The 26013-nt window shown below is 43.6% G+C and overlaps 1 protein-coding gene across 5 annotated transcripts in view; it reads right to left on the minus strand.

Moving 5' to 3' along the window:
- aadat (aminoadipate aminotransferase) overlaps window positions 1-25801 on the minus strand; it is a 102966-nt gene extending 77165 nt beyond the window's left edge. Inside the window, exons 1-4 of one of the 5 annotated variants that reach the window (XM_060835013.1) lie at window positions 25732-25801; window positions 25453-25565; window positions 25287-25341; window positions 2226-2297 (exon numbers count right to left, since the gene is read on the minus strand). In XM_060835013.1, the coding sequence (XP_060690996.1) occupies window positions 2226-2292 (67 nt within the window). In that variant the 5' untranslated portion in view covers window positions 2293-2297; window positions 25287-25341; window positions 25453-25565; window positions 25732-25801. Of the gene's footprint in view, window positions 1-2225; window positions 2298-4202; window positions 4588-4635; window positions 4700-19745; window positions 19767-25286; window positions 25342-25452; window positions 25566-25731 lie in introns of those variants that run through there. The other 4 variants (XM_060834985.1, XM_060835021.1, XM_060835004.1 and 1 more) reach the window with 4 other exon arrangements.
- Between the last annotated feature and the right edge of the window lie 212 nt (window positions 25802-26013).

The following is a 26013-nucleotide window of genomic DNA, read 5'->3' on the forward strand; positions in this document are numbered from 1 at the left end:
TGGCTGTCTCTCTTATTCCTGATGAAGGGCTTATGCTCGAAACGTCGAATTCTCTATTCCTGAGATGCTGCCTGGCCTGCTGTGCTTTGACCAGCAACACATTTGCAGCTGTGATCTCCAGCATCTGCAGACCTCATTTTTTACTCGAAGATTTTAAACAACACTTGTTGAACTAATGAGAACTAATGGAGTTAATTGACAACTCATTCAGAGAATGGTAACTCAGCATTAACTGGAAAAAAACTTTAACTGCCAAGAGTTCCCCAAGATTGGGAAAAAATGCTGTTTCTGGAAAACGATTAACATGACTTTAAAAATGTGGATTTGGAAAATGAAGCAGATCAAGAAAAGAACCTGGACTTCTCATAGCTACTGGGAATTTCCAGCAATTTGTTATGTAGGGAGGAACTTCTTCACCCAAAGGGTTGTGAATCTTCAGAATTCCCTGCCCAGTGAAACAGTCCTGAAAAAGGGTTACACCCAAAATATCGACTTCTCCACCTCCTGATGTTGCCTGGCTTGTTGCGTTCTTCCAGCTTCCTACCTGTCTAAAGTGAAGCAGTTGAGGCTACCTTGTTGAATATTTTTTTAAGGCAAAGATAGATGGACTTTTGAACAGTAAAGGCATTAAAGATGCAGTATTATACAGAACCTTGAAGCCTGATGAAAGTTCTTGAATTTGTCTTTGCCTTGACCAGTCTGTCTTGAACCCAAACTTACGGACATGGGCCTAAAACTATACAACAAAATAATTACTCTAGGGGCTTGCTGTATATAAATTGGTTGCCACATTTCCCAAAGCTTATTTCATTTCTTTTCGACATTCTGATGTAAAGATCAGCCATTGTCTTATTGAATGGTGGAACAGGCTCGAGGGGTCAGATGATTCTTATGTTCTAATCTGTAATAAAATCTATATTTTGTCCTAAAAAAAAGCATGACTTAGTTCATTTTCACAAAATCACTTGCTTACAGTGGCCATCTTGAATGATTCAGAAAAGATATGCTGTGCAGACAAAGGGAGATCCCATCTTTAACCATTGTGAAGAAACACCTTTCCAGGCATAGAAGAGAGAAAGAGAGAGAGTGAGTGAGAGAGAGAGAGAGAGAGAGAGAGAGAGAGAGAGACACCTTGAAACAGCTTGGGCTCTGCTGTCGAATAACTGAGCAGGTAAACAGAAAAGATATGCTGTGCAGACAAAGGGAGATCCCATCTTTAACCATTGTGAAGAAACACCTTTCCAGGCATAGGCAGAGAGAAAGAGAGAGAGTGAGTGAGAGAGTGAGTGAGAGAGAGAGAGAGAGAGAGACACCTTGAAACAGCTTGGGCTCTGCTGTCGAATAACTGAGCAGGTAAACAGAAAAGATATGCTGTGCAGACAAAGGGAGATCCCATCTTTAACCATTGTGAAGAAACACCTTTCCAGGCATAGACAGAGAGAAAGAGAGAGAGTGTGTGAGTGAGAGAGAGAGAGAGAGAGAGACACACACACCTTGAAACAGTTTGGGCTCTGCCGTCGAATAACTGAGCAGGTAAAAGGCTACAAATACAGAACCAGACATAGCCTGCCTCTTAAAATTTGCTTTTTCTCAGAATCCACGTATTTCAGAGAAAAACTATTCAATTATGGATTTGACTTCAAGTCACTCAAATTCCCTACAGTGTGGAAGCAGACCATTCGGCCCATTGAGTCACAGCGACCCTCTGAAGAGAGTCCCACAGAGACCCATCCCTATCCCAGTAACCTCACATTTCCCAGGGGTAATCCACTGAGCCTATACATCCCCTGGATACTATGGGCAACTTAGCGTGGCCAATCCACCTAACCTGCATATCTTTGGAAAATGGGAGGAAACCCACACAGCCACAGGCAAAGTATGCAAGCTGCACACAGACAATCACTCTATGATGGAATTGAACCTAGGTCCCTGGCACTGTGAGGCTGCAATGCTAACCACTGAGCCACCAGCATAAACAAAAATGAATTCAAACAATTTACTTTACAAAGACTTAATGGGACTTTACTCATAAGTAATTTTCCCATAACTTTTTACCCACATTGGTGTACAATAACGGGTTTTGTACAAACCTATAACCTCTTCACTAGATTGTCTCATTAATCACACAAGGATCACAATATGGAAAGGACAGGTGATTAAATCTCTCTCGGTTTTGATTTAAAATAATTCAATATTAGCAATGACAGATTTGTGTCTCTACTTACTCAGCTCTCTAATCGGTGAAGCTTTTCGAGCTGCACTTACTGCATTGATATATCGGAAGTAGTTCATGGTGCCTGCAATTAAAAAAAAATGTTTCAAATATGGGAATCAATAACAAGACAACTTTATGATCTGGTGGACACTGATGGAATTGATGAAGGATCTGATGAACGATCACTGCGCGCAAAAGATAATCTCTGTTTTTCCTCTCAAAAATGCTGCCAGACTAGTTTCCCCAGCAATTTCAGTTTCTTTTGTTTCAGATCTCCAGTGTCACCAGCCCTATGTCCTTGCATTGTTGTATACCTGTACCACTCTCACTACATGAACATTGCCTCGATTTGCAAATCTGAAAAGCTGCAGACAAAATATTCCATCTCTGAATACCATGCACTGCACTATCCAACATACAGTGATATAAAGAACCTTGAAACCTGATGAATGTTCTTGAATTTGTCTTTGCCTTGACCAGTCTGTCTTGAACCCAAACTTATGGACATGGGCCTAAAACTATACAACAAAAGAATTACTCTAAGGGCTTGCTGTGCATAAATTGGTTGCCACATTTCCCAAAGCTTATTTCATTTCTTTCGACAGTCTGAATCAAGAAAGGTGTTGAAGAAATATTTTTTAATCATGAATGGAACAGGGTTGTCACAGGCATTTATTTTTTCTTCATTCATTCATGGGATGTGGCCATCACTGGCCAGGCCAGCATTTATTGCCCATCCCTAAATGCCCACAGGGCAGTTAAGAGTCAGCCACATTGTTGTCGGTCTGGAGTCACATGTAGTCCAGACCAAGTAAGGATGGCAGTATTCCTTCTCTGAAGAAACATCAGTGAATCAGGCTGGTTTTCCCAACAATCAACAATTAATTCATGGTCATCATTCGACTCTTAATTCCAGATATTTTAAATAAAATTAATTCAAATTCCATTGTCTGCTAGGGCAGGCTTTGAACCCAGGTCCCCAGAACATTATCTGGTCTCTGGATTAACAGCGCAGTGATAATACCACAACACCATTACCTCCCCCCATCCACCCCGCATAGAGATTTATCCCATACAGAGATTTATTTTAATTGTCCAGAGGACAGATGAGAGTGGACCAAAACACAGAGTTACAGAGATCAGTTTCCTTCATTAGCCATCTAGATGGATTTTCAACAGTTTCATAGTCATCGTTACACATTTAAGTGCAGAATTTTATTAAATTCAAGTATTTGCTATGGCAGGTTTCAAATCTGGGTCCCTAGAACATTACCTAGGTCTCTAGATTAACAGACCAGTGGGAGGCACAGTGGTACGGGTGGCATGGTGGCACAGTGGTTAGCACTGCTGCCTCACAGCACCAGAGACCTGGGTTCAATTCTCGCCTCAGGCGACTGACTGTGTGGAGTGTGCACATTCTCCCTGTGACTGCGTGGGTTTCCTCCCACAATCCAAAAATGTGTAGGTTAGGTGAATGGGCCATGATAAATCGCCAATAGGGGAATGGGTCTGGGTGGGTGCGCTTCGGAGGGTTGGTGTGGACGTGTTGGTTCGAAGGGCCTGTTTCCACAGTGTAAGTAATCTAATCAATATCACAGGGCCATCACCTCTGTTCAAATGCAAGTATTCCCTAATAATAAAAGACATCACATCACACTGTACAAACATCCCTTATTGGAGAAATTTTCACCGCTGTCTGAAAATGTTTTGATTGGAATTCCTTCTTTATTTACTTTCAAAATTATTCGCAGAGCTTCACTTAAGATCACTTCAGCCCACAAGATGCAGTTTAAGACTCACCTCAGGGACTTGTACCTTACTTTTGTCCTCTGATCTCATTATTCCTTCAAACAAAATCACCGCACTTCAAAATTTTGAAGTTCACTGTTAAATTTGTCTCAAAAGGGCAGATCGCGACCACAACTTGAACGGCTGTGGGGCACTTAAAAGTAAAGGGGTGAAAGAAGTGGGCAACAGATGATCTTACCTGGGGACCAGCAGTTTATTTTTGACAGTAGCAGCTGTCCGAATGAGCGAGGGCGACACAAAATTCCTTTGATTTCGCTGACAAACAGATCTGGGGAATTGCAACTGGAAATGTTACGTAAGTAGCAAGGGAGGGAGCTAGTCTCTGAACCTCCGGTGAGAGACGTGCCTATTTGGGCAGTGGGGTGAATCCTCTCTCTCTCTCTGTGACTCCGCTGCTATATTTGCTGCAGCTGACATTTATTTTTGGCTGGTCCCCTCAGCTGTCAATCATCGCCGGCTGCTCAGCGGCCGAAGGTTTCCAGACTGACCGGGCGGTCCGCCCTTGCAAGGAGACGCAGAGACCTCACCGCGTTGGGTTGCAATGCACTCGGGCTAACCCCTCTTCCCTCCCCGACCCTCCGACCTCACCCCCTTTCCCCGGCTCCCTGAACCTTTTTACCGGGTCCTGGCCGCTTCGCTGCTCGGGTGTGCAGCCTCCGCCACAATTGCGCTCCAAGTGGGTGTTTGTTGCCTTACAACCTGGGTTTGACGTAAAAAAAAATGTATTTGCGCTTGCATTGGCCAGGCACAATTCTGGGGAAGGGTGCATCCAAAAGACTGTTCTTGGTGCTGACAAGGAAGTGTGCAGCACTGAAAACAAAGATTCATTTGTGGGTGTTCATTGGGGTCAACATATATTGCTCATTGCTAATCTCCCTGGAAGTCGTCAAGTGGGAAACACATTGCTCTGTGCCTGGAGTCACACACAGGCCAGACCAGGTAAGGATGGCAGATTTCTTTAGCTTAAAGAACATTGGTGAACCAGTTGGGGCTTTCCCCCAGGCAATCGAGAACAGTCGGATGGCTATTGTGACTGAAATAACTGCACAGAGGCTGCTACCCTGTCACAAAATCACATTTTATTTCGGATATGAAGGACTGGGGTGTACGGAGTTAAAAATCACACAACACCAGGTTATAGTCCAACAGGTTTATTTGGAAGCACTAGCTTTCGGAGCGCTGCTCCTTCATCAGGTGGTAGTGGAATATAAGATTGTAAGACCCAGAAATTATAGTGAAGGTTTATAGTGTGATGGAACTGAAGATGAGAGATTTAACAAGCAATCAAGGTAATTTTCAATGTATAATTTCAGTTACATCATGCTGTAGATGTTTGCTACAAACTCTGTGCCTTACAATCTTATATTCCACAATCATCTGATGAAGGAGCAGCGCTCCAAAAGTTAGTGGGTGGCATGGTGGCACAGTGGTTAGCACTGCTGCCTCACAGTGCCTGGGTTCAATTCCCACCTCAGGCAACTCTCTGTGTGGAGTTTGCATATTCTCCCCGTGTCTGATTGGGTTTCCACCAGGTGCTCTGGTTTCCTCCCAAAATGTGTATGTTAAGTGAATTGCCCGTAGTGTTAGGTGAAGGGGTAAATAGAGGAGAATGGGTCTGGGTGGGTTACGCTTTGGTGGGTCGGTGTGGACTTGTTGGGCCGAAGGGCCTGTTTCCACAGTGTAAGTAATCTAATCTAGTGCTTCCAATTAAACCTGTTGGAGTGGGTTTTTTTAACTTTTTATTTACACATGCACAGAACATGGACTCTGCCCGGCCAGCCCAGAGCCAGTCCCTTGACTAAGGAGACTCCTGTTTAAATCTGTCGGCCAGGGCTTCCTCATTAGAGACAAAAAAAAAGCTGCAGAGGCTGGAATTCAAAGTAGACAAGCAGGAGGTTGGAAGAACACAGCAAACCAGGCAGCATCAGGAGGTGAAGTTGATGTTTCACCCTGATTAAGGGTTACACCCGAAACGTTGACTTCTCCACTTCCTGATGCTCCATGGAAGTCACACTGATGATGATAATGAAATGACCGCACGATAACCCAGCAGCTCGGTGAGGTAACCAAACACCTCACTCCACAAACAGATCTTCGCAAAAACATTAAATCTCCACCTACTGTTAGATATTTCATTGTCCACTATTGTTCACCACTAGTTGTGGTCGGACAGCAGAGCTTAGATCTGATCTGTTAGCTGCAAGATCATTTAGTTTTGTCAGTTGCATGCTGCTTAAGCTGCAGGCATGCATGTCATCCTGTGTTGGAGCTTGACTCTGTTGGCACCTCAACTTTAGCTACGTCTAGCACTGTTCCCGGCATGTCCTCATGTGATTATAGATTCATAGAGATGTACAGCACGGAACCAGATCTTTCGGTCCAACCCGTCCATGCTGACCAGATATCCCAACCCAATCTAGTCCCACCTGCCAGCACGAGGACCATATCCCTCCAAACTATTCATGTACCCATCCAAATGCCTTTTGAATGTTGTAATTGTACCAGCCTCCACCACTTCCTCTGGCAGCTCATTCCATACACGTACTACCCACTGCGTGAAAAAGTTGCCCCTTAGATCTCTTTTATATCTTTTCCCCTCTCACCCTAAACCTATACCCTCTAGTTCTGGACTCCCCCACCCCCAGGAAAAGACTTTGTCTATTTATCTAACCATGCTCCTCATGCTTTTGTAAACCTCTATAAAATCATCTCCCAGCCTCCGACGCTCCAGGGAAATCAGCCCTAGCCTGTTCAGCCTCTCCCTATAGCTCAAATCCTCCAACCCTGGCAACATCCTTGTAAATCTTGGCTGAACCCTATCAAGTTTCACAACATCTTTCCGATAGGAAGGAGATCAGATTTGCACGCTATATTCCAACAGTGGCCTTACCAATGTCCTGTACAGCCGCAACATGACCTCCCAATCCCTGTACTCAGTACTCTGACCAATAAAGGAAAGCATACCAAACACCTTCTTCATTATCCTATCTACCTGCGCCTCCACTTTCAAGGAGCTATGAACCTGCACTCCAAGATCTCTGTTCAGCAACACTTCCGAGGACCTTACCATTAAGTGTATAAGTCATGCTAAGATTTGCTTTCCCAAAATGCAGCACCTCGCATTTATCTGAATTAAACTCCATCTGCCACTTCTCAGCCCATTGGCCCATCTGGACAAGATCCTGTTGTAATCTGAGGTAACCTTCTTCACTGTCCACTACACCTCCAATTTTGGTGTCGTGGCTTGAGACACGGGTGTTGGACTGGTATGTTCACAGTTAAAAGTCAAACAACACCAGGTTATAGTCCAACAGGTTTATTTGGAAGCACTATCTTTTGGAGTGCTGTTCTTTATCAGGTGGTTGTCCTCGGAGCAGTGCTGGTGTTGTTGATTTTTCATTTTGGTGTCATCTGCAAACTTACTAACTATACCTCTTATGCTCACATCCAAATCATTTATATAAATGATGAAAAGTAGTGGACCCAGCACCGATCCTTGTGGTACTCCACTGGTCACAAGCCTCTAGTCTGAAAAACAACCCTCCACCATTACCTCCTGTCTTCTACCTTTGAGCCAGTTCTTTATCCAAATGGCTAGTTGTCCCTGTATTCCATGAGATCTACCCTTGCTAATCAGTCTCCCATGGGGATCCTTGCTGGACACCTTACTGAAGTCCATAAAGATCATGTCCACCCCTCTGCCCTCATCAATCCTCTTTGTTACTTCTTCAAAAAACTCATTCAAGTTTGTGAGACATGATTTCCCACGCACAAAGCCATGTTGAGTATCTCTAATCAGTCTTTGCCTTTCCAAATACATGTACATCCTGTCCCTCAGGATTCCCTCCAACAATTTGCCCACCACCGACGTCAGGCTCACTGGTTTATAGTTTCCTGGCTTGTTCTTAACACCTTTCTTAAACAGTGGCACCACATTAGCCAACCTCCAGTCTTCTGGCACCTCACCTGTGACTATCAATGATACAAATATCTCAGTAAGAGGCCCAGCAATCACTTCCCTAGCTTGCCACAGAATTTTAGGGCACGTCTGATCAGGTCCTGGGGATTTATCCACTTTTATGCACTTCAAGACATCCAGCACTTCCTCCTCTGAAATGTGGACATTTTTCAAGATGTCACCATATATTTCCCTACAGTCTATATCTTCCATGCCCTTTTCCACAGTAAATACTGATGCAAAATACTTGTTTAATTTCTCCCCCATCTCCTGCGGCTCCAAGCAGAGGCCGCCTTGCTGATCTTTGAGGGGCCCTATTCTCTCTCTGGTTACCCTTTTGTCCTTAATGTATTTGTAAAAACCCTTTGGATGCTCCTTAATTCTTACCAGGGAAGAAGGAGAATGGACTGTGTTGTCCTTTGTGTCTGTTCCTGGGGTTTTTTAAAGTAAATAATGGGACAAGGAATTAAATGGTCAAAAATGTGGTAGACAGGTAAGAGGGGAAAATAATAACATGCAAAATGAGCATCAGAGAATGGCAGAGAATAAAATCTTGGGAATACCTCAACAATCATGACTAGATGTTACAGAGATTTAAGAAAAACAAAACCAAAGACTTTATCTGGATGCATGTGGAAGATGAGCATAGTTTCATTGAAGGGAAATCATGTTTAACTAATTTATCAGAATTGTTCGAAGGAGTCACATGTGTGTGGATTGGGGGAATCCTAGATATGTACTGAACTTAGACTTCCAGAAGGCATTTGATAAGGTGCCACTTGGGAAATTATTGCAGAAAATGAACCTTCTTAGCAGTTAATAGATGAGCATGGATTGAAGATTGGCTGGCAGTGAGAAAACAGAGAGAATGCATAAGTGGGTCTATAATTTGCAGGATGTGATAAGTAGAGGTCTTGCAGGTGCCCCAACCATTTACAATTGACATCAACACTTAGACAAACGGAGTGAAGGGATGGGGCCTAAACATTTAGGTGGTGTCAGATAGGTAGGAAAGTATGTTGTGAAGAAGACATATGGAGTTGCTGATAGATAGGTTGAGTGAATGGGTAAAAATCTGGAGTATACTTCAGGAAAGTGTGAAATAGTTTGGTGCACAGATGTGGTCCAGATGTGGGCTCACCAAGGTCCTGGAGAGCAGCAGTAAGACATTCTTACTACCTACTCAAACTTTCTTTTATGAAGGCCAAAATCCCATTTGCATTCCTAATTGCTTACTGCACATGAATGCTTGCCTTCAATAACTGGTGTCCAAGGATACCCAGGTCATCAATGTTTTTCAATATGTCACCATTTAACTCATACTCTGCCATTCTGTTGAACAACTTCACATTTATTCATCATATACTGCATCTGCCATGTTTGAGTTGTCGTGAATCCTCTTTACATCTTCTTCACCATTCACAGCCCCACCTTGTCTTGTGTCTTCAGCAAGCTTGAGAATATTACAGTCAATCCCCTGATCCAAGCCATCCACATAAATTGTGAATATCTGGGGCGCAAGCATTGTTTGTTATGATATTCACTTGTCACTGCCCTCTACTCTGAAAACCACCCACTTGTTTCTATTGTCCATGTACTTTCTACCAATCAATTCTCAATCCATCCTGATATCCCATTGTCTTGATTTTGCGCAGTGACCTCTTATGTGGAACTTAGTCAAAAGCTTTCTTAAAATCTATATACACTCACAACTGTTGATTTTCCTTCACCTGTTCTGATAGTAATGTCCTCAAACAAACCCTAGTAGGATTGTCAAACAGAATTCCCAACAAATCATGTTAACTTTGCGTTTTATGTCAGTATTTTCAAACTGTCCTGTATCACACTCTTTATAATATACTCTAACATTGTCTTCCTATTGATGTTAGGCTTAATTGGTCTGCAATTCCTGGTTTTCTCCCTTCTTGATTAGATTACTTACAGTGTGGAAACCGGCCCTTCGGCCCAACAAGTCCACACCGACCCGCCGAAGCACAACTCACCCATACCCCTACATTTACCCCTTACCTAACACTACGGGCAATTTAGCATGGCCAATTCACCTGATCCGCGCATCTTTGGACTGTGGGAGGAAACCCACGCAGACACGGGGAGAATGTGCAAACTCCACAGAGTCAGTTGCCTGAGTCGGGAATTGAACCCGGGTCTCAGGCGCTGTGAGGCAGCAGTGCTAACCACTGTGCCACCGTGCCACCCACTATTCTTGGTTCAACAATAGTTCACATTTAACCTCCAATCTGCCGAGACGGTTCCAGAACCTACAGAATTTGGGAAGGTGACAAATAATACATCCAACATTTCCATGGCAAGTTCTTTTAGAACCCTGGGAGGTGGATTAAAAAGCTTTGCTTTCAGCTTTCAATTGTCAGCTTTCAGCCCATTAATATCTCTCGCACTACTTTACAAATACTAATTTCCTTCAATCCCTCCTTCCCAAAAAATATTTGCTTCTGTATCATTTCGGAGATCATTTTATGTCTTCTTCTGTGAGTCAGAACAAAAGTTGCTGGGTAATTGCTCTGCTATTTTCTTGTCGTCCCCTTTCAGACTGTAAGGGGCCTCCATTTCTCACAGATTCTTCACTAATCCTTATTGTCTTCCATTCAGAAGCTCTTACAGTCCTCATTTATGTTCCTTGTAAGTTTACCCTCAGGCACACCTCAATCTTGGTCTGTCTCTACTGTATTAAATTATGCACCCACTCCTCAAGCTTGCTACTTTTTCTAGCAATGTTATATGCATTTTTTTTTTAGAATTTAATGCTTCTCTTAATCCCCTTTGTAAACTATGGCTGGGCCACTTTTCCTGTTGCATTCCTTTGCCCAACGGGAATATCTAACCACTGCAATGAATGCATTTTTTCCATAAATATCAATCATTCGTGTCTATTGTCATGGCTTTTAAATAAAGTACTCAGTCCATTGCAGCCAACTCTGTCCTCATACATTGTAGTTTCCTTCGTTTAGATTTAGGACCCTGGTTTTGTATCGGACAACTTCACTGTCAATCTGAATGAATGAGTGTTGTGATCACTTAATCGTAAAGGACCTTCATAACAAGATTATTAATCAATCCCATCTCATTGCACAAAGCCATTATACAAATCTCGGATAACCTGCCCTAGTGTTAGTTTCTTGTGCTTTAAGTTTTAACTTGTATTCACTCTTGGAATTCATCTGCCAATGTTATTGTTCATCTCACTTGCTCAGTCTATATCTGAATCAAAATAACACATGGGAATGTAGCACCTATATTGCATACATTCATAAATGCCTGCCTAAGAATGCCCCCTTAGTTATTGCTATTATTTGGAGGACTGGAAGTAATTCCCACTATTGCTTTCCACATTTAGTTGCTTGTTACATGCCTGTATACATACATAAATGAACAAAACATGCATCACATTGTGTAGATATACATACACACAGGCATGTACATGACATGTACCACGTGCACAGTTGCATACATGCTACATCTTTCTATAGGCACACTCTACACACATGCATTACACACACACACACACACACACACAATTTCAAGCATCACATAGGCACATATGCACTCACACATTCACCATAGACATAGTTAAAAATCACACAACATGAGGTTATAGTCCAACAGGTTTAATTGGAAGTACACTAGCTTTTGGAGCGACGCTCCTTCATCAGGTGATTGTGGAGGCCTCGATCGTAACACAGAATTTATAGCAAAAATTTGCAGTATGATGTAACTGAAATTATACATTGAAAAATTGATTGTCTGTTAAGCCTTTCATCAACAAGTTAAATGTCACATGCTCACAACAAACATGCTCCCTACACAATGTTCAGTGTAAATCTAGTTTCTGTCATCTTTTACATTGGTTTAAAGAAACATGTTGGAATTCCAGTCAATCACTGAATCACTTATTTCCTTTGTTTAGATTTAGGACCCTAGTTATGAATTGGACTACTTCATTTCCTATCTGGATGAAGAATTCTACCATGATGTGATCATAAAAAACCTTCATAACAAGATTATTAATGAACGGCATCTCATTGTATAAAACTGAATCTAGGATAACCTGCCCTAGAGTTAGTTCCTTTTGGTTTAAATTTCATCTTGTACGCACTCTTGAAACCAACCATTTTGTTAATCTGGTTTGTTTACTCTATATCTAGATCAAAATGACTCATGTTTATGTAGCATCCGCAATGCATGCAATCATAATCTTCTGTTTAAGGACATCTCCATAAGTTACTGATATCACTTGGATTCCTAGAAGCATCTCCTATGAACGTTTTTCACTCTTTGTTGTTCTTACATGCATGCATACATAGACACATGAACAAAACATCTACCACATTGTGCCCAAATACATATCGTAGAATCTCTACAGTATAGAAACAGGCCATTTGGCCCATCAGGTCCACATAGACCCTCTGAAGAATAATCCACCCTGATCTGTTCCCTTACTACTCTACATTTACCCTGACTAATGCACCTACACATCCTTGAACACTTTGGGCAATTTAGCATGGCCAATTCACCCAATCTGCACATCTTTGGATTGTGGGAGGAAACCAGAACAGTTGGAGGAAACCCATGCAGACACGGGGAGATTGTGCAAATCCCACACAGACCGTCGTCCAAGCTGGAATCGAACCATGTCACTGTGAGACAGTAGTGCTTACAACTGAGCCACTGTGCCGCCCATTTACACACATATACATGATATGTACCACATGCATATGCATGTACCTACAAACTCACATCATACACATGCACGACATGTGTGTACACATACAGGTATCGTATAGGTGCATACACACTCATGCATTTACCATAGACACACCAGACCACCATACATGCACGCACACAAACACACATGTTCCTGCGCACAGAGAAAGGGATAAAGTAACCATGTGACAATAAATCAGTTGCCACACATGCATAGCAAACATACACTCTACACAATGTTCAATGATTTCTGTGATCTTTTGCATTGTTTTAAAGAAACATGGAACCCCAGTCAATCATCGAGTCACCCATTGCAATGAATTTCCACTAATTGCAGATCATTGTGGAGTTTTATAGTTAGCATTCTCACTTCTGAAACTGACATTTGCGACTCCTAGTCTTACGTCAGAGACATGAGCAGAGAAATGTAACATCAAATTTGAGGAACATTTGCACTTCATGATTTGAATATGTCATCCAACTGAGGGCCTGACCATTACTTCTCTCAGGTGGGCATCAAAAATTCTGTGGCACGACATTGAAGAAATGCAAGGGTACTATCCCTGCTTTCCTGATCAATATCTATCCCTGAATCAATGTCAAGTGATCCAATCAAAAACATATTGCTGGTTTTGGAGCTTGCTATGCAGAAATTGGCTGCTTCATTTCTGAGTCACTATGCTTCCAAAAAGGTACTTCATTGACTGTATGTTGCTTTGGGACATTCAGCATTTGATTCAATTACCTACAGTGTGGAAACAGACCATTCAGATCAATGAGTCCACACTGACCCTCCGAAGAGTACCTCACCCAGGCCCAATTCCGTCTGACCAATGCTACCTAACACTATGGGCAATTTAGCACGGCCAATCTACCTGATCTGCACATCTTTTGGATTGTGGGAGGAATATGCAAACTCCACACGGACAGTTACCCGAGGCAGGGAATGAACCCAGGTTCCTTGATACTGTGAGGCTGCAGTGCTAACCACTGAGCCACCATGCTGCCCTTATTGTGAAAATTGTGAAAGTCTTTCTTTCTTGCCAACTAACGTGTACACCAACAAAGGATTCTCAAAAGCTTCTTAGAGTCATATTTAGTTGCTTAAAGTTGGGTAACTCACAGGTCATAATTGAGAGTGTGGTGCTGGAAAAGCACAGCAGGTCAGGCAACATCCGAGGAGGAGGAAAATTGACATTTCAGACAAAAGCCCTTCATCCGGCACCACACTCTAGACTCTAATGTCCAGCATCTACAGTCCTCACTTTCTCCTAACTCATAGATCATTTACTAGTCACACCATTTTAAATTATTAATTTATATGAACTTTGGTGCAGTACAGGCATGATGGGCTGAATGGCCTCCTGCAGTTTAGCAATTCTGTGATGTTCCAAATATCAATTGTGTCAGTAAATGCATAGAAATTCGCCACTAAGTAAGAGAAAATTTAACATGTAAATTCATAAATCCATAAAGAGGACAACTGAGGCTTGTTTGAAACCAAAAAGGCAACCTGTGTTTCGAGGAAGGAGAGCTGAACTGTCTGAGGGTTATAAGGTGGCATGCTGGCTGTAGGCATTGGAATAGTTGCATCTAGAGGTAACAGAGTTGAGAACAAAGGTTTCAGCAGCTGAAACAGTGCCTTTCCATTTTGTCCCATCTCTCCTTCAAAAACCGTCTCACACTCTATCTAAAACCTTCTCACACTCTATCTATTGGGCTAGCCTCCAAAACCATTCTTCCAGCATGTTGACCTCTTTCTCCAAAGTCTAATACTCCCTGGGAGAGTTATTTGTATTGTAGACAACATACAAATGCAAAATTTGGACATCTAGTGGACAATCACATAAATGCAAAACGTAAACAAAAACTGAACCAGATTTTCTTTCATTTTATCAAATGAACTCAACTATAATGAAAGCAATTTCCTTCGAATGACTGGATCAGCAATACATAGCTCAATATTCTGGGGCTAAGAATTGATGATCACACAACATGAGAGTGGAGAAAGGTAGGGGACTGAGCTCAATGAATATAGAACATAGAACATTACAGCACATTATAGGCCCTTCGACCCTTGATGTTGCACCAACCTGTGAAACCGATCTGAAGGCTATCTAACCTAAACTATTCAATTTTCATCCATATGTTTATCCAGTGACCATTTAAATGCCTTTAAAGTTGGCGAGTCTACTACTATTGCAGGCAGGGTGTTACATGTCCTTACTGCTCTTTGAGTAAAGAAACTACCTCTGGCATCTGTCCTATATTTATTACCCCTCAATTTAAAGCTATGTCCTCTTGTGTTAGCCATCACTATCTGAGGAAAATGGCTCTCACTGTCCACCCTATCTAACCCTCTGACTATCTTATATGTCTCAATAAAGTCACTGTTAACCTTCTTCCTGCTAATGAAAACAGCCTCAAGTCCTGGAGTTTGCACATTCTCCCTGTTCCTCCGGGTGCTCTGGTTTCCTCCCACAGTCCAAAAATGTGCAGGTTAGGTGAATTAGCCGTGCTAAATTGCCCGTAGTGTTAGGTGAAGGGGTAAATGTAGGGGAAAAATGTAGGGGAATGGGTCTGGGTGGGTTGCGCTTCGGTGGGTCGGTGTGGGCTTGTTGGGCTGAAGGGCCTGTTTCCACACTGTAAGTAAGTAAGTAAGTAAGTAATCCCTCAGCCTCTCCTCATAAGACCTTACCTCCATACCAGACAACATCCTAGTAAATCTCCTCTGAATGCTTCCTGGAGCTTCCACATCCTTCCTATAACATGGTGACCAGAACTGCATGCAACACTCCAAATGTGGCGACACCAGAGTTTTGTACAGCTGTAACATGACCTCATTGCCCCAAAACTCAATCCCTCTATCAATAAAAGTCAATACACCATATGCCATCTTAACAACCCTCTCAACCTGGGTGGCAACTTTCAGGGATACATGCACATGGACACCAAGGTCTCTCTGCTCATCTACGTGATCAGGAATCTTCCCATTAGCCCAGTACTCTGTATTCTTGTTGCTCCTTCCAAAGTGAGTCACCTCATACTTTTGCACATTAATCTTCATTTGTCACTTCTCAGCCCAGCTCTGCAACTTATCTATGTCACTTCGTAACCTGAAACATCCTTCGGCACTATCCACAACTCCACCGATCTTAGTATCATCTGCAAATTTACTAACCCATCCTTCTACACCCTCATCCAGATCATAGATAAAAATGACAAACAGCAGTGGTCCCAAAACAGATCCTTGTAACACACCACTAGTAACTGAACTCCAGGATGAACTTTCCCATCAACCGTCACCCTCTGTCTTCTTTCAGCTAGCTAATTTCTGATCCAAATCTCTAAATCACCCTCAATCCCATGCCTTTGTATTTTGTCCAATAGTCTATCATGGGGAACCTTACCAAACGCTTACTGAAATCCATATACACCACATAAACAGCTTTACTCTCAGCCACCTGTTTGGGCACCTTCTCAAAGAATTCAATAAGGTTTGTGAGTCACGACCTACTCTTCACAAAACCATGTTGATTATCCCGAATCAAATTATTCACCTCTAGATGATTAGAAATCCTCTCTTATAACATTTCCAACATTTTACCCACAACTGAAGTAAGGCTCACAGGTCTATAATTTCCAGGGTTGTCTCGACTCCCCTTCTTGAACAAGGAACAACACTTGCTGTCCTTCAGTCTTGTGGCACTATTCCTGTAGATAAGTTTGACAAAAAGATCAAAGCTAAAGGCTCTGCAATCTCCTCTCTGGCTTTGCAGAGAATCCTAGGATGAATCCCATTCGGCCCAGGGGACTTATCTATTTTCACACTTTCCAGAATTGCTAACACCTCCTCCTTGTGAACCTCAATCCCATCTAGTCTAGTAGCCTATATCTCAGTATTCTCCTCGACAACATTGTCTTTTTCCAATGTGAATACTGACAAAAAATATTCATTTAGTGCTTCCCCTATCTCTTCTGATTCTACACAAAACTTCCCACTACTGTTCTTCATTGACCATAACCTTACTGTAGTCATTCTTTTATTCCTTATACTTAGAGAAAGCTTTAGAGTTTTCCTTGATCCCACCTGCCAATGATTTCTCATGTCCCCCTCCTGGCTCTTCTTAGCTCCCTCTTTATGTCCTTCCTGGCTAACTTGTAACTGTTGTTGTGATTCTGTTCGCCGAGCTGGGAGTTTTTGTTGCAAACGTTTCGTCCCCTTTCTAGGTGACATCCTCAGTGCTTGGGAGCCTCCTGTGAAGCGTTTCTGTGCTGATTCCTCCGGCATTTATACTGGTTTGAATCTGCCGCTTCCGGTTGTCAGTTGCTGTCCGCTGCAGTGGCCGGTATATAGGGTCTAGGTCGATGTGACTGTTGATAGAATTTGTGGATGAGTGCCATGCCTCTAGGAATTCCCTGGCTGTTCTCTGTTTGGCCTGCCCTATAATAGGGGTGTTGTCCCAATCGAATTCGTGTTGTTTGTCATCTGAGTGTATGGCTACTAGGGATAGCTGGTCGTGTCGTTTCGTGGCTAGTTGGTGTTCATAGAAGCGGGTTGTTAGCTGTCTTCCTGTTTGTCCTATGTAGTGTTTTGTGCAGTCCTTGCATGGGATTTTGTACACTATGTTGGTTTTGCTCATGCTGGGTATCGGGTCCAAAGTCCTGGTGAGTTGTTGTCTGAGGGTGGCTGTTGGTTTGTGTGCTGTTATGAGTCCTAGTGGTCGTAGCAGTCTGGCTGTCAGTTCAGAAATGCTCCTGATGTATGGTATTATAGGGCACTATATATAGGGCAGGCCAAACAGAGAGCAACCAGGGAATTCCTAGAGGCATGGCACTCATCCACAAATTCTATCAAAATACACATCGACCTAGACCCTATATACCGGCCACTGCAGCGGACAGCAACTGACAACCGGAAGTGGCAGATTCAAACCAGTATAAATGCCGGAGGAATCAGCACAGAAGCGCTTCACAGGAGGCTCCCAAGCACTGAAGATGTCACCTAGAAAGGGGACGAAATGTTTGCAACAAAAACTCCCAGCTTGGTGAACAGAACCACAACAACGAGCACCCGAGCTACAAATCTTCTCACAAACTTTTAACTTGTAACTCTCATATGCCTTTAAGGTCTCATCCTTACATAAGCCTTCTTCTTCCCCTTGACATGAGATTCAACTTATTTCGTAAACCACAGCTCCCTCCCTCAACCACTTCCTCCCTGCCTGACAATTACGTACTTAAAGCCCGACTGTAGGCCAAACTGTCATCTGCGATGACTCTTTACTGTACATATAAAATAAGGCTTACACTACTATTGTGGTGCAGCAGAGGAATGTCCATGTGCACCAACCATTGAAGGTTTCAGCTTTCAGGGTAATAAGCCAGATCGGATTCTTGGGTTTATCTTTTTGTAGAAAAAAGCATAGGATGTCGCATTGAACTTGTGTCAAGCGGCCTCTGCTGAAGTGTTGTGTTGTCGTTCCATTACACATTATGGAAGATGCCAGATTGCAAGTTTATAGAGATGTCTCCCAAAAATAGCGTTTCAATGTGATGAATGAGATATTCAGCATAGGACTGATATTTCAAGGAGGCAATGCCCAGGGGTGTGATCGCCAGACGATTGATCTGGAGATTCAGCTGATGCCTTTGGGGTACAGGTTCAAATCCCATCTGGCAGATGATAAAATTTTAACTCAGTAAAAAAAAAAATTGGAATTAATGTCTTTTCCCTGGGTGGGGGAGTCCAGAACTAGAGGCCATACGTTTAGGTTGAGAAGGGAATGATAGAAAAGAGACCTAAGGTGTAACTTTTTCACGCAGAGGGTGGTACTTGTATGGAATGAGCTACCAGAGGACGTAGTTGAGGCTGGTATAATTGCAACATTTAACAGGCAACTGAATGGGTATATGAATAGGAAGGGTTTGGAGGGATATGGGCCGGGTGATGGCAGGTGGGTCTAGATTGGGTTGGGATATCTGGTCAGTATGGACGAGTTGGACCGAAGGGTCTGTTTCCGTGCTGTACATCACAATGACTCTATGACACGCAATAGCTGTCCCTTGAATAAATGCCACATTTCAATCATGCCCCCATACTCTGCAGTTTCCTGCCCCACCCTGTGCATCCTAAATCTTGCCCCTCCCCCAACATAACCGAATTATGGTCACTATCACCAAAGTGTTCACCTACCTCCAAATCGAACACGTGGCTGGGTTCATTACCCAGTACCAAATCCAATGTGTCTTTGCCCCTTGATGGCCTGTCTGCATACTGTGCAAAAAGCCCCCTACACACATTGGACATAAACGGACCCATCTAAAGTACTCAAACTAGTATTTCCACTCAATATTAAAGTTAAAGTCCCCCATAACAACTACCCTGTTACTATCTTTGCTATCCTTTCCTCTATGTCTCTGGAACTATTTCAAGGCCTATAGAAAACTCCCAACAGGGTGACCTTTCCTGTTTCTAACCTCAGCCCATACTATCTCAGTAGAAGTGTTCTGAAATGTCCTTTCTGCCACCATAGCTCAGTATGATTAGTGAAAGATTTGCCTGCTGCATTGATCTCCTCATGCCCATTTAGACAGGGTAGTTGTACTTTGAGAGGGAACAGTCTGCAATTGCAATTCTAAGGCCGATGCTGCTTACTAGCAGCGAAAGATAAATAAATCAACTTGTACACAAAAAAACAGGACAAATCCATCTCAGCCAATTAATGCCCCACCAATCTATTCTTGATCATCAGTAAAATGATGGAAGGTGTCAACAACAGTGCTATCAAACAGCACCCGCTCAGCAATGCTCAGTTTGGGTTCTGCCAGGGCCAGTCAGCTCCTGACCCCATTGCAGCCTTGGTTCAAACATGCACAATAAATTCCAGAGGGGAGGTGAGAGTGCCAGCCCTTGACGTCAAGTCTGCCTGCCACCAACTGTGGCATCAAGGAGCATAGGCAAAACTGCAATCAATAAGTATCGGGGAGGGGGGTGCAGCTCTCTGGTGGTTACAGTCATACCTAGCATGTAGGAAGATGGCCGTGATTGTTGGCGGTCACTCATCTCAGCTCCAGGACATCTCTGCAGGGGTTCCTCAGGGTACTGTGCTTGGTGAAATCATCTTCAGCTGCTTCATCAATGATCTTCCCTCCATCATAAGGTCTGAAGTGGAATTGGTTACTGACGATTGCACAATATTCAGCACCACTCATGACTCCTCAGGTATTAAAGTAGTTCACATTCAAATGCAATATGATCTGGACAATATTCAGGCTTGAGCCAATAAGTGGCAAGTAACATTTGTGCCATACAAATGCCTGACAATGACCATCTCCAATAAGAGACAATTTAACCACCACCCCTTGATGTTTAATGGTTTTACCATCACTAAATCCCTCACTGTCAACATCCTGAGGATTACAATTGACCAGAAACTTATCTGGACTTACCATATAAATGCAATAGCAACAAGAGCAGGTCAAAGGCCAGGAATACTGCTGCAAATAACTTACCTGCTGACTTTCCAAAGCCACCTGCAAGACACAAGCCAGGAGTGTGATGGAATACTCCCCACTTGCCTGGACGGATGCAGTTCCAACAACACTCTAGAAACTTGGAACCATCCAGGATATAGCAGCTGGCTTGATTGACATCACATTCAGAAGCATCCATTCCCAATCCCACTGACACTCACTAGTGGCCGTGTATACTCTCTACAAGATGCAGTGCAGAACTTCACCAAAGATCTTTCAACAATGCCTTCCAAACCTACCAACTTCCATCTAGAAGGACAAGGGCAGCAGATACATAGGAACAGCACAACCTACAGGTTCCCCTCCATGTCACTCACTATCCTGTCTTGGAAATATATCGCCATCCCTTCAGTGTCGCTGGGTCGACATCTTGGAATTCCCTCCCTAAGGACAGTGTGGGTCTGTCTGGCTAGCAAAGCCCACATTCCAATTAAAAAAGTGGAAGGTTGGACTGGAATCCAGACCTTGTAGCCTAGAGATAGTGACACTAACTATGTGCCTCAATATCCTTTTGCTTAATTACAGCCAAAGCTAACTCCAGCAAACTGGAAAATTTGGTTAAGGTCAATTGAGATACAGAGAGATATTTGAGGGGATATTTCAGAATACACAGAAGCACATTACAAAAGAAATAATTATTCGAAGGGAAGGACTCATGATCAGATGAACTAAAGAAATTAAAAGAAAGCATATTAACAGTTAACCTTTTGAGTCATCTAGACTTGAAACATTAGCTTGCTCTGTCCCCATAGATGCTGTCTGACCTGCTGTAATCTCTAGCATTTGTTGTTTTCAGCATAGATTCCAGCATCTGCAGTAATTTGTTCCTACATAGAACATAGAACATAGAAGGATACAACGCAGTACAGGCCCTTCGGCCCTCGATGTTGCGCCGACCGAGTCCTACCTAACCTATACTAGCCCAATAACTTCCAAATGCCTATCCAATGCCCGCTTAAATGAACATAAAGAAGGAGAGTTCACCACTGATACGGGCAGGGCATTCCATGAACTCACAACCCGCTGTGTGAAGAATCTACCCCTTACATCTGTCCTATACCTACCACCCCTTAATTTAAAGCTATGTCCCCTAGTAACACCTGACTCCATTAGAGGTAAAAGGTTCTTAGTATCTACCCTATCTAAACCCCTAATCATCTTATACACTTCTATCAGATCTCCCCTAAACCTTCTCTTCTCCAATGAGAACAGCCCCAAGTGCCTCAGCCTTTCCTCATACGATCTTCCTACCATTCCAGGCAACATCCTGGTAAACCTCCTCTGCTCTCGTTCTAAAGCTTCCACATCCTTCCTATAGTATGGCGACCAAAACTGCACACAATACTCCAGATGAGGCCTCACCAGAGTCTTATACAACTGCAACATGACCTCAGGACTCCGGAACTCAATTCCTCTGCCAATAAAGCCCAGTACACCATATGCCTTCCTCACAGCACTATTTACCTGGGTGGCAACTTTCAGAGATCTGTGTACATAGACACCAAGATCCCTCTGCTCATCCACACTACCAAGTAGCCTACCATTAGCCCAGTAATCCATCATCTTGTTATTCCTACCAAAGTGAACGACTTCGCACTTAGCTACATTGAATTCCATTTGCCACATTTCCGCCCAGCTCTGCAACTTATCTATATCCCGCTGTAACCTACCACTTCCTTCCTCACTATCCACAACTCCACCGACTTTTGTGTCATCCGCAAACTTGCTTACCCAGCTTTCAAGTCCTTCCTCTAGATCATTTATAAAGATAACAAAAAGCAATGGTCCCAAAACAGATCCTTGTGGTACACCGCTAGTAACTGCGCTCCAAGATGAACATAATCCATCAACTACTACCCTCTGTCTCCTTCCAGCCAGCCAATTCCTAATCCAAACCTCTAATGAATCCTCAATGCCATACCTCCGAAGTTTTAGCATTAGCCTACCATGGGGAACCTTATCGAACGCCTTACTAAAATCCATATACACAACATCTACTGCTTTACCCTCATCCACTTCCTTAGTCACCTTCTCAAAGAACTCAATAAGGTTTGTGAGGCACGACCTGCCCTTCACAAAACCATGCTGGCTATCCCTGATCACGTTATTCCTACCCAGATGTTCATAAATCTTATCCCTTACCATTCTCTCTAAGACTTTGCCCACCACTGAAGTCAGACTCACTGGCCTATAGTTACTAGGGCTATCCCTACTCCCTTTCTTGAACAATGGGACCACATTCGCTATCCTCCAGTCCTCTGGTACTATTCCCGTTGACAATGACGACATAAAAATCCAGGCCAATGGCTCTGCTATCTCCTCCCTAGCTTCCCATAGGATCCTGGGGTAAATGCCATCAGGCCCAGGAGACTTATCTATATTCATCCTTTCCAATATTCCCAAAACCTCTTCCCTGCATATTTCCAGGGCATCCATTCTAATTATTTGTGATTCCATATTCACATCAGCAACAGTGTCCTGTTCCTGAGTGAATACTGATGAAAAGTACTGATTTAATGTCTCTCCAATCTCCTCCGCCTCCACACACAACTTCCCACTACTATCCTTGACTGGACCGATACCTACCCTAGTCATCCTTTTATTCTTGACATACCTATAGAAAGCCTTTGGGTTTTCCCTAATCCTACCAGCTAAAGACTTTTCATGTCCCCTTCTCGCTTTTCTTAGCTCCCTCTTTAGCTCCTTCCTGGCTACCTTATAACTCTCAATCGCCCCTACTGAACCTTCACGCCTCATCTTTACATATGCCGCCTTCTTCCCTTTCACAAGGGACTCCAATTCCTTACTAAACCACGGCTGCCTCACAAGGCCCTTTACACCATGCCTGACTGGTACATACCTATCGAGGACACGCAGTAGCTGCTCCTTGAACAATCCCCACATCTCATTAGTGTTCTTCTCTTGAAGCCTGTTTTTCCAATCCACACAACCTAAGTCATGCCTCACTGCATCATAATTTCCCTGCCCCCAGCTATAGCTCTTGCCCTGCGGCGCACGATTATCCCTCTCCATCACTAAAGTAAAAGTCACCGAGTTGTGGTCACTGTCCCCGAAGTGCTCACCTACCTCCAAGTCTAACACCTGGCCTGGTTCATTACCTAGAACCAAATCCAATATAGCCTCCCCTCTTGTTGGCCTGTCGACATATTGTGTCAGGAAACCCTCCTGCACACATTGTACAAACACCGACCCATCTAATGAACTCGAGCTATAGCTCTCCCAGTCAATATCTGGGAAGTTAAAGTCCCCCATAACAACCACCCTGCTACCTTCACTCTTTTCCTGAATCATCCTCGCAATATTATCCTCTACTTCTCTAGGACTATTAGGAGGCCTGTAGAAAACACCTAACAGGGTGACCTCACCTTTCCTATTTCTAACCTCAGCCCAAACTACCTCAGATGGCAAGTCCTCTTCCATCGTCCATTCCACTGCTGTGATACTGTCTTTGACAAGTAATGCCACGCCTCCCCCTTTTTTACCCCCATGTCTGATCCTACTAAAACATTTGAACCCTGGAACGTGCAACAGCCATTCTTGTCCCTGTTCTACCCACGTCTCTGTAATGGCCACAACATCGAAGTCCCAGGTACCAACTCACGCTGCAAGTTCACCTACCTTATTCCTTATACTTCTGGCATTGAAGTATACACACTTCAATCCTCCTTTCTGGTTACAGGCACCCTCCTTAGAGATCGCTGCATTATTCCTAACCTCCCTACACTCAAGGCCCTGTACCCTAAAGCTACAGTCCTGGTTCCCATGCCCCCGCGGAGTTAGTTTAAACCCTCCCAAAGAGCACTAGCAAACCTCCCCCCAAGGACACTGGTGCCCCTCAGGTTCAGGTGTAGCCCATCCTTTTTATAGAGGTCCCACCTTCCCCAGAAAGGACCCCAGTTGTCCAGAAACCGGAATCCCTCCCTCCTGCACCATCCCTGTAGCCACGCATTTAACTGCTCTCTCTCCCTATTCCTTGACTCTCTATCACGTGGCACGGGTAACAAACCAGAGACTACAACTCTGTTTGTTCTAACTCTGAGCTTCCAACCTAGCTCCCTGTAAGCCTGTCTGACATCCTCACCCTTCTTCCTACCTATATCGTTGGTGCCAACGTGGACCACGATCTGGGGCTGCTCCCCCTCCCCCTTAAGGACCCGGAAAACACGATCAGCGACATCACGTACCCTTGCACCTGGGAGGCAACATACCAAACGTGAGTCCCTGTCGCCCCCACAAAACCGTCTGTCTGTACCCCTCACTATCGAGTCCCCAAGAACTATTGCTCTACCTTTCTCCACCCTACCCTTCTGAGCAACGGGGCCAGGCTCCGTGCCAGAGGCCTGAACCTCGTTGCTTGCCCCTGGTAAGTCATCCCCCCCACAAGTATCCAAAACGGTATACTTGTTCTTGAGGGGAATGACCGCAGGGGGTCCCTGCACTGGCTTCCTCCTCCCACTCCCCCTCACTGTCACCCATCTATCTTGAACTTTCGGAGTAACTACTTGCCTAAAGCTCCGATCTATGACCTCCTCTGCCTCCCGAATGATCCGCAGTTCATCCAACTCCAGCTCCAGTTCCCTAACACGGGTTTGGAGGAGCTGGAGATGGGTGCACTTCTTGCAAGTGTACTCAGCAGGGACGCTAATGGCTTCCCTCACCTCATACATGTTGCAAGAGGAACATTGCCCTCTCTGCACTGCCATCCCTCTAAAAGTAAGCTTTCCTTAAAAAAAAACAACAAAAACCAACTAAATCTAAAGAAACAAACAAGGAAAATGCAACACTTACCCGCTAGTCACAATTGGTCTTATTATTAGGTTAGAGGAGGTGGAAGGGTGGGAGGCACTACTCGTGTAGTGCCTCGGGTGACTCGCCTACGCCTTTAAATAAGGGGAGAGAAAAAAAAACCTTACCCAGGTAACCTAGCGCGCCTTCCGGGTCTGCTACCGCTTTTTTTTAAAAGGAAAACTTTAAATTTACAACTATTAAATAAGCGACCAAACTTACCCACCAGTCGTCGCGAAGTCTTCCGAGAGACTGAGGCCTAAAACTCGGAGCCCGCCTTTAAATAAGGGGAGAGAAAAAAAACATATTATAGTTGTTTGCTAGTAGTGAACTTGAGTATTGCCAAAAGAAAGATGGATTTTGTCGAGGCTTTCCATTTTGCACTCACCAGAATATTTCACGAGGACAACAAGAGAAAGGGAATCCAGCACTTATACAGTATGAAGTGTTGGTCACCTATGAGGAACTTCTAGGGGTTTCACGTTGCCTAGCCTGTTCAACCTGTTATAGAAACAGCACGGTGACAGAGATTCATCTGCAGCTGGGTTAACCCCAAATGCCAGTGGGGCCAGGCACCCTTGGGTGCTTTGTGAATCAGGTTAAAATAAAACAAAGATAATTTAAACAAGACAGGTTCAAAACAAGATATGTGTGGAGCAGCACTGACCACAAATTGTTCCATGTAGAAGCAGGGTGTAGAGCCGGTAGACATGTAGCAAACTGCAACTTGCTCCATTTCAAGCAAAGAGGAAGTTGTGAACCACATTTAATTTCTATGACGGGAGTCTAAGGCAAATGACCTTATCTTGAGTGAGGCATAACCAAAGTGGAATATGATTGGTCTATTGTTTTGACATATCAACATGCAATTGGACAAGAAGAAGAAGCCGAGATATGATTGACTACAGATTTCTGAATGAAAATACGTTCGTAACTGCCAAAAGGCACA

The sequence above is a fragment of the Hemiscyllium ocellatum genome, chromosome 2 (assembly GCF_020745735.1).
Source record: "Hemiscyllium ocellatum isolate sHemOce1 chromosome 2, sHemOce1.pat.X.cur, whole genome shotgun sequence".
NCBI lineage: Eukaryota > Metazoa > Chordata > Chondrichthyes > Orectolobiformes > Hemiscylliidae > Hemiscyllium > Hemiscyllium ocellatum.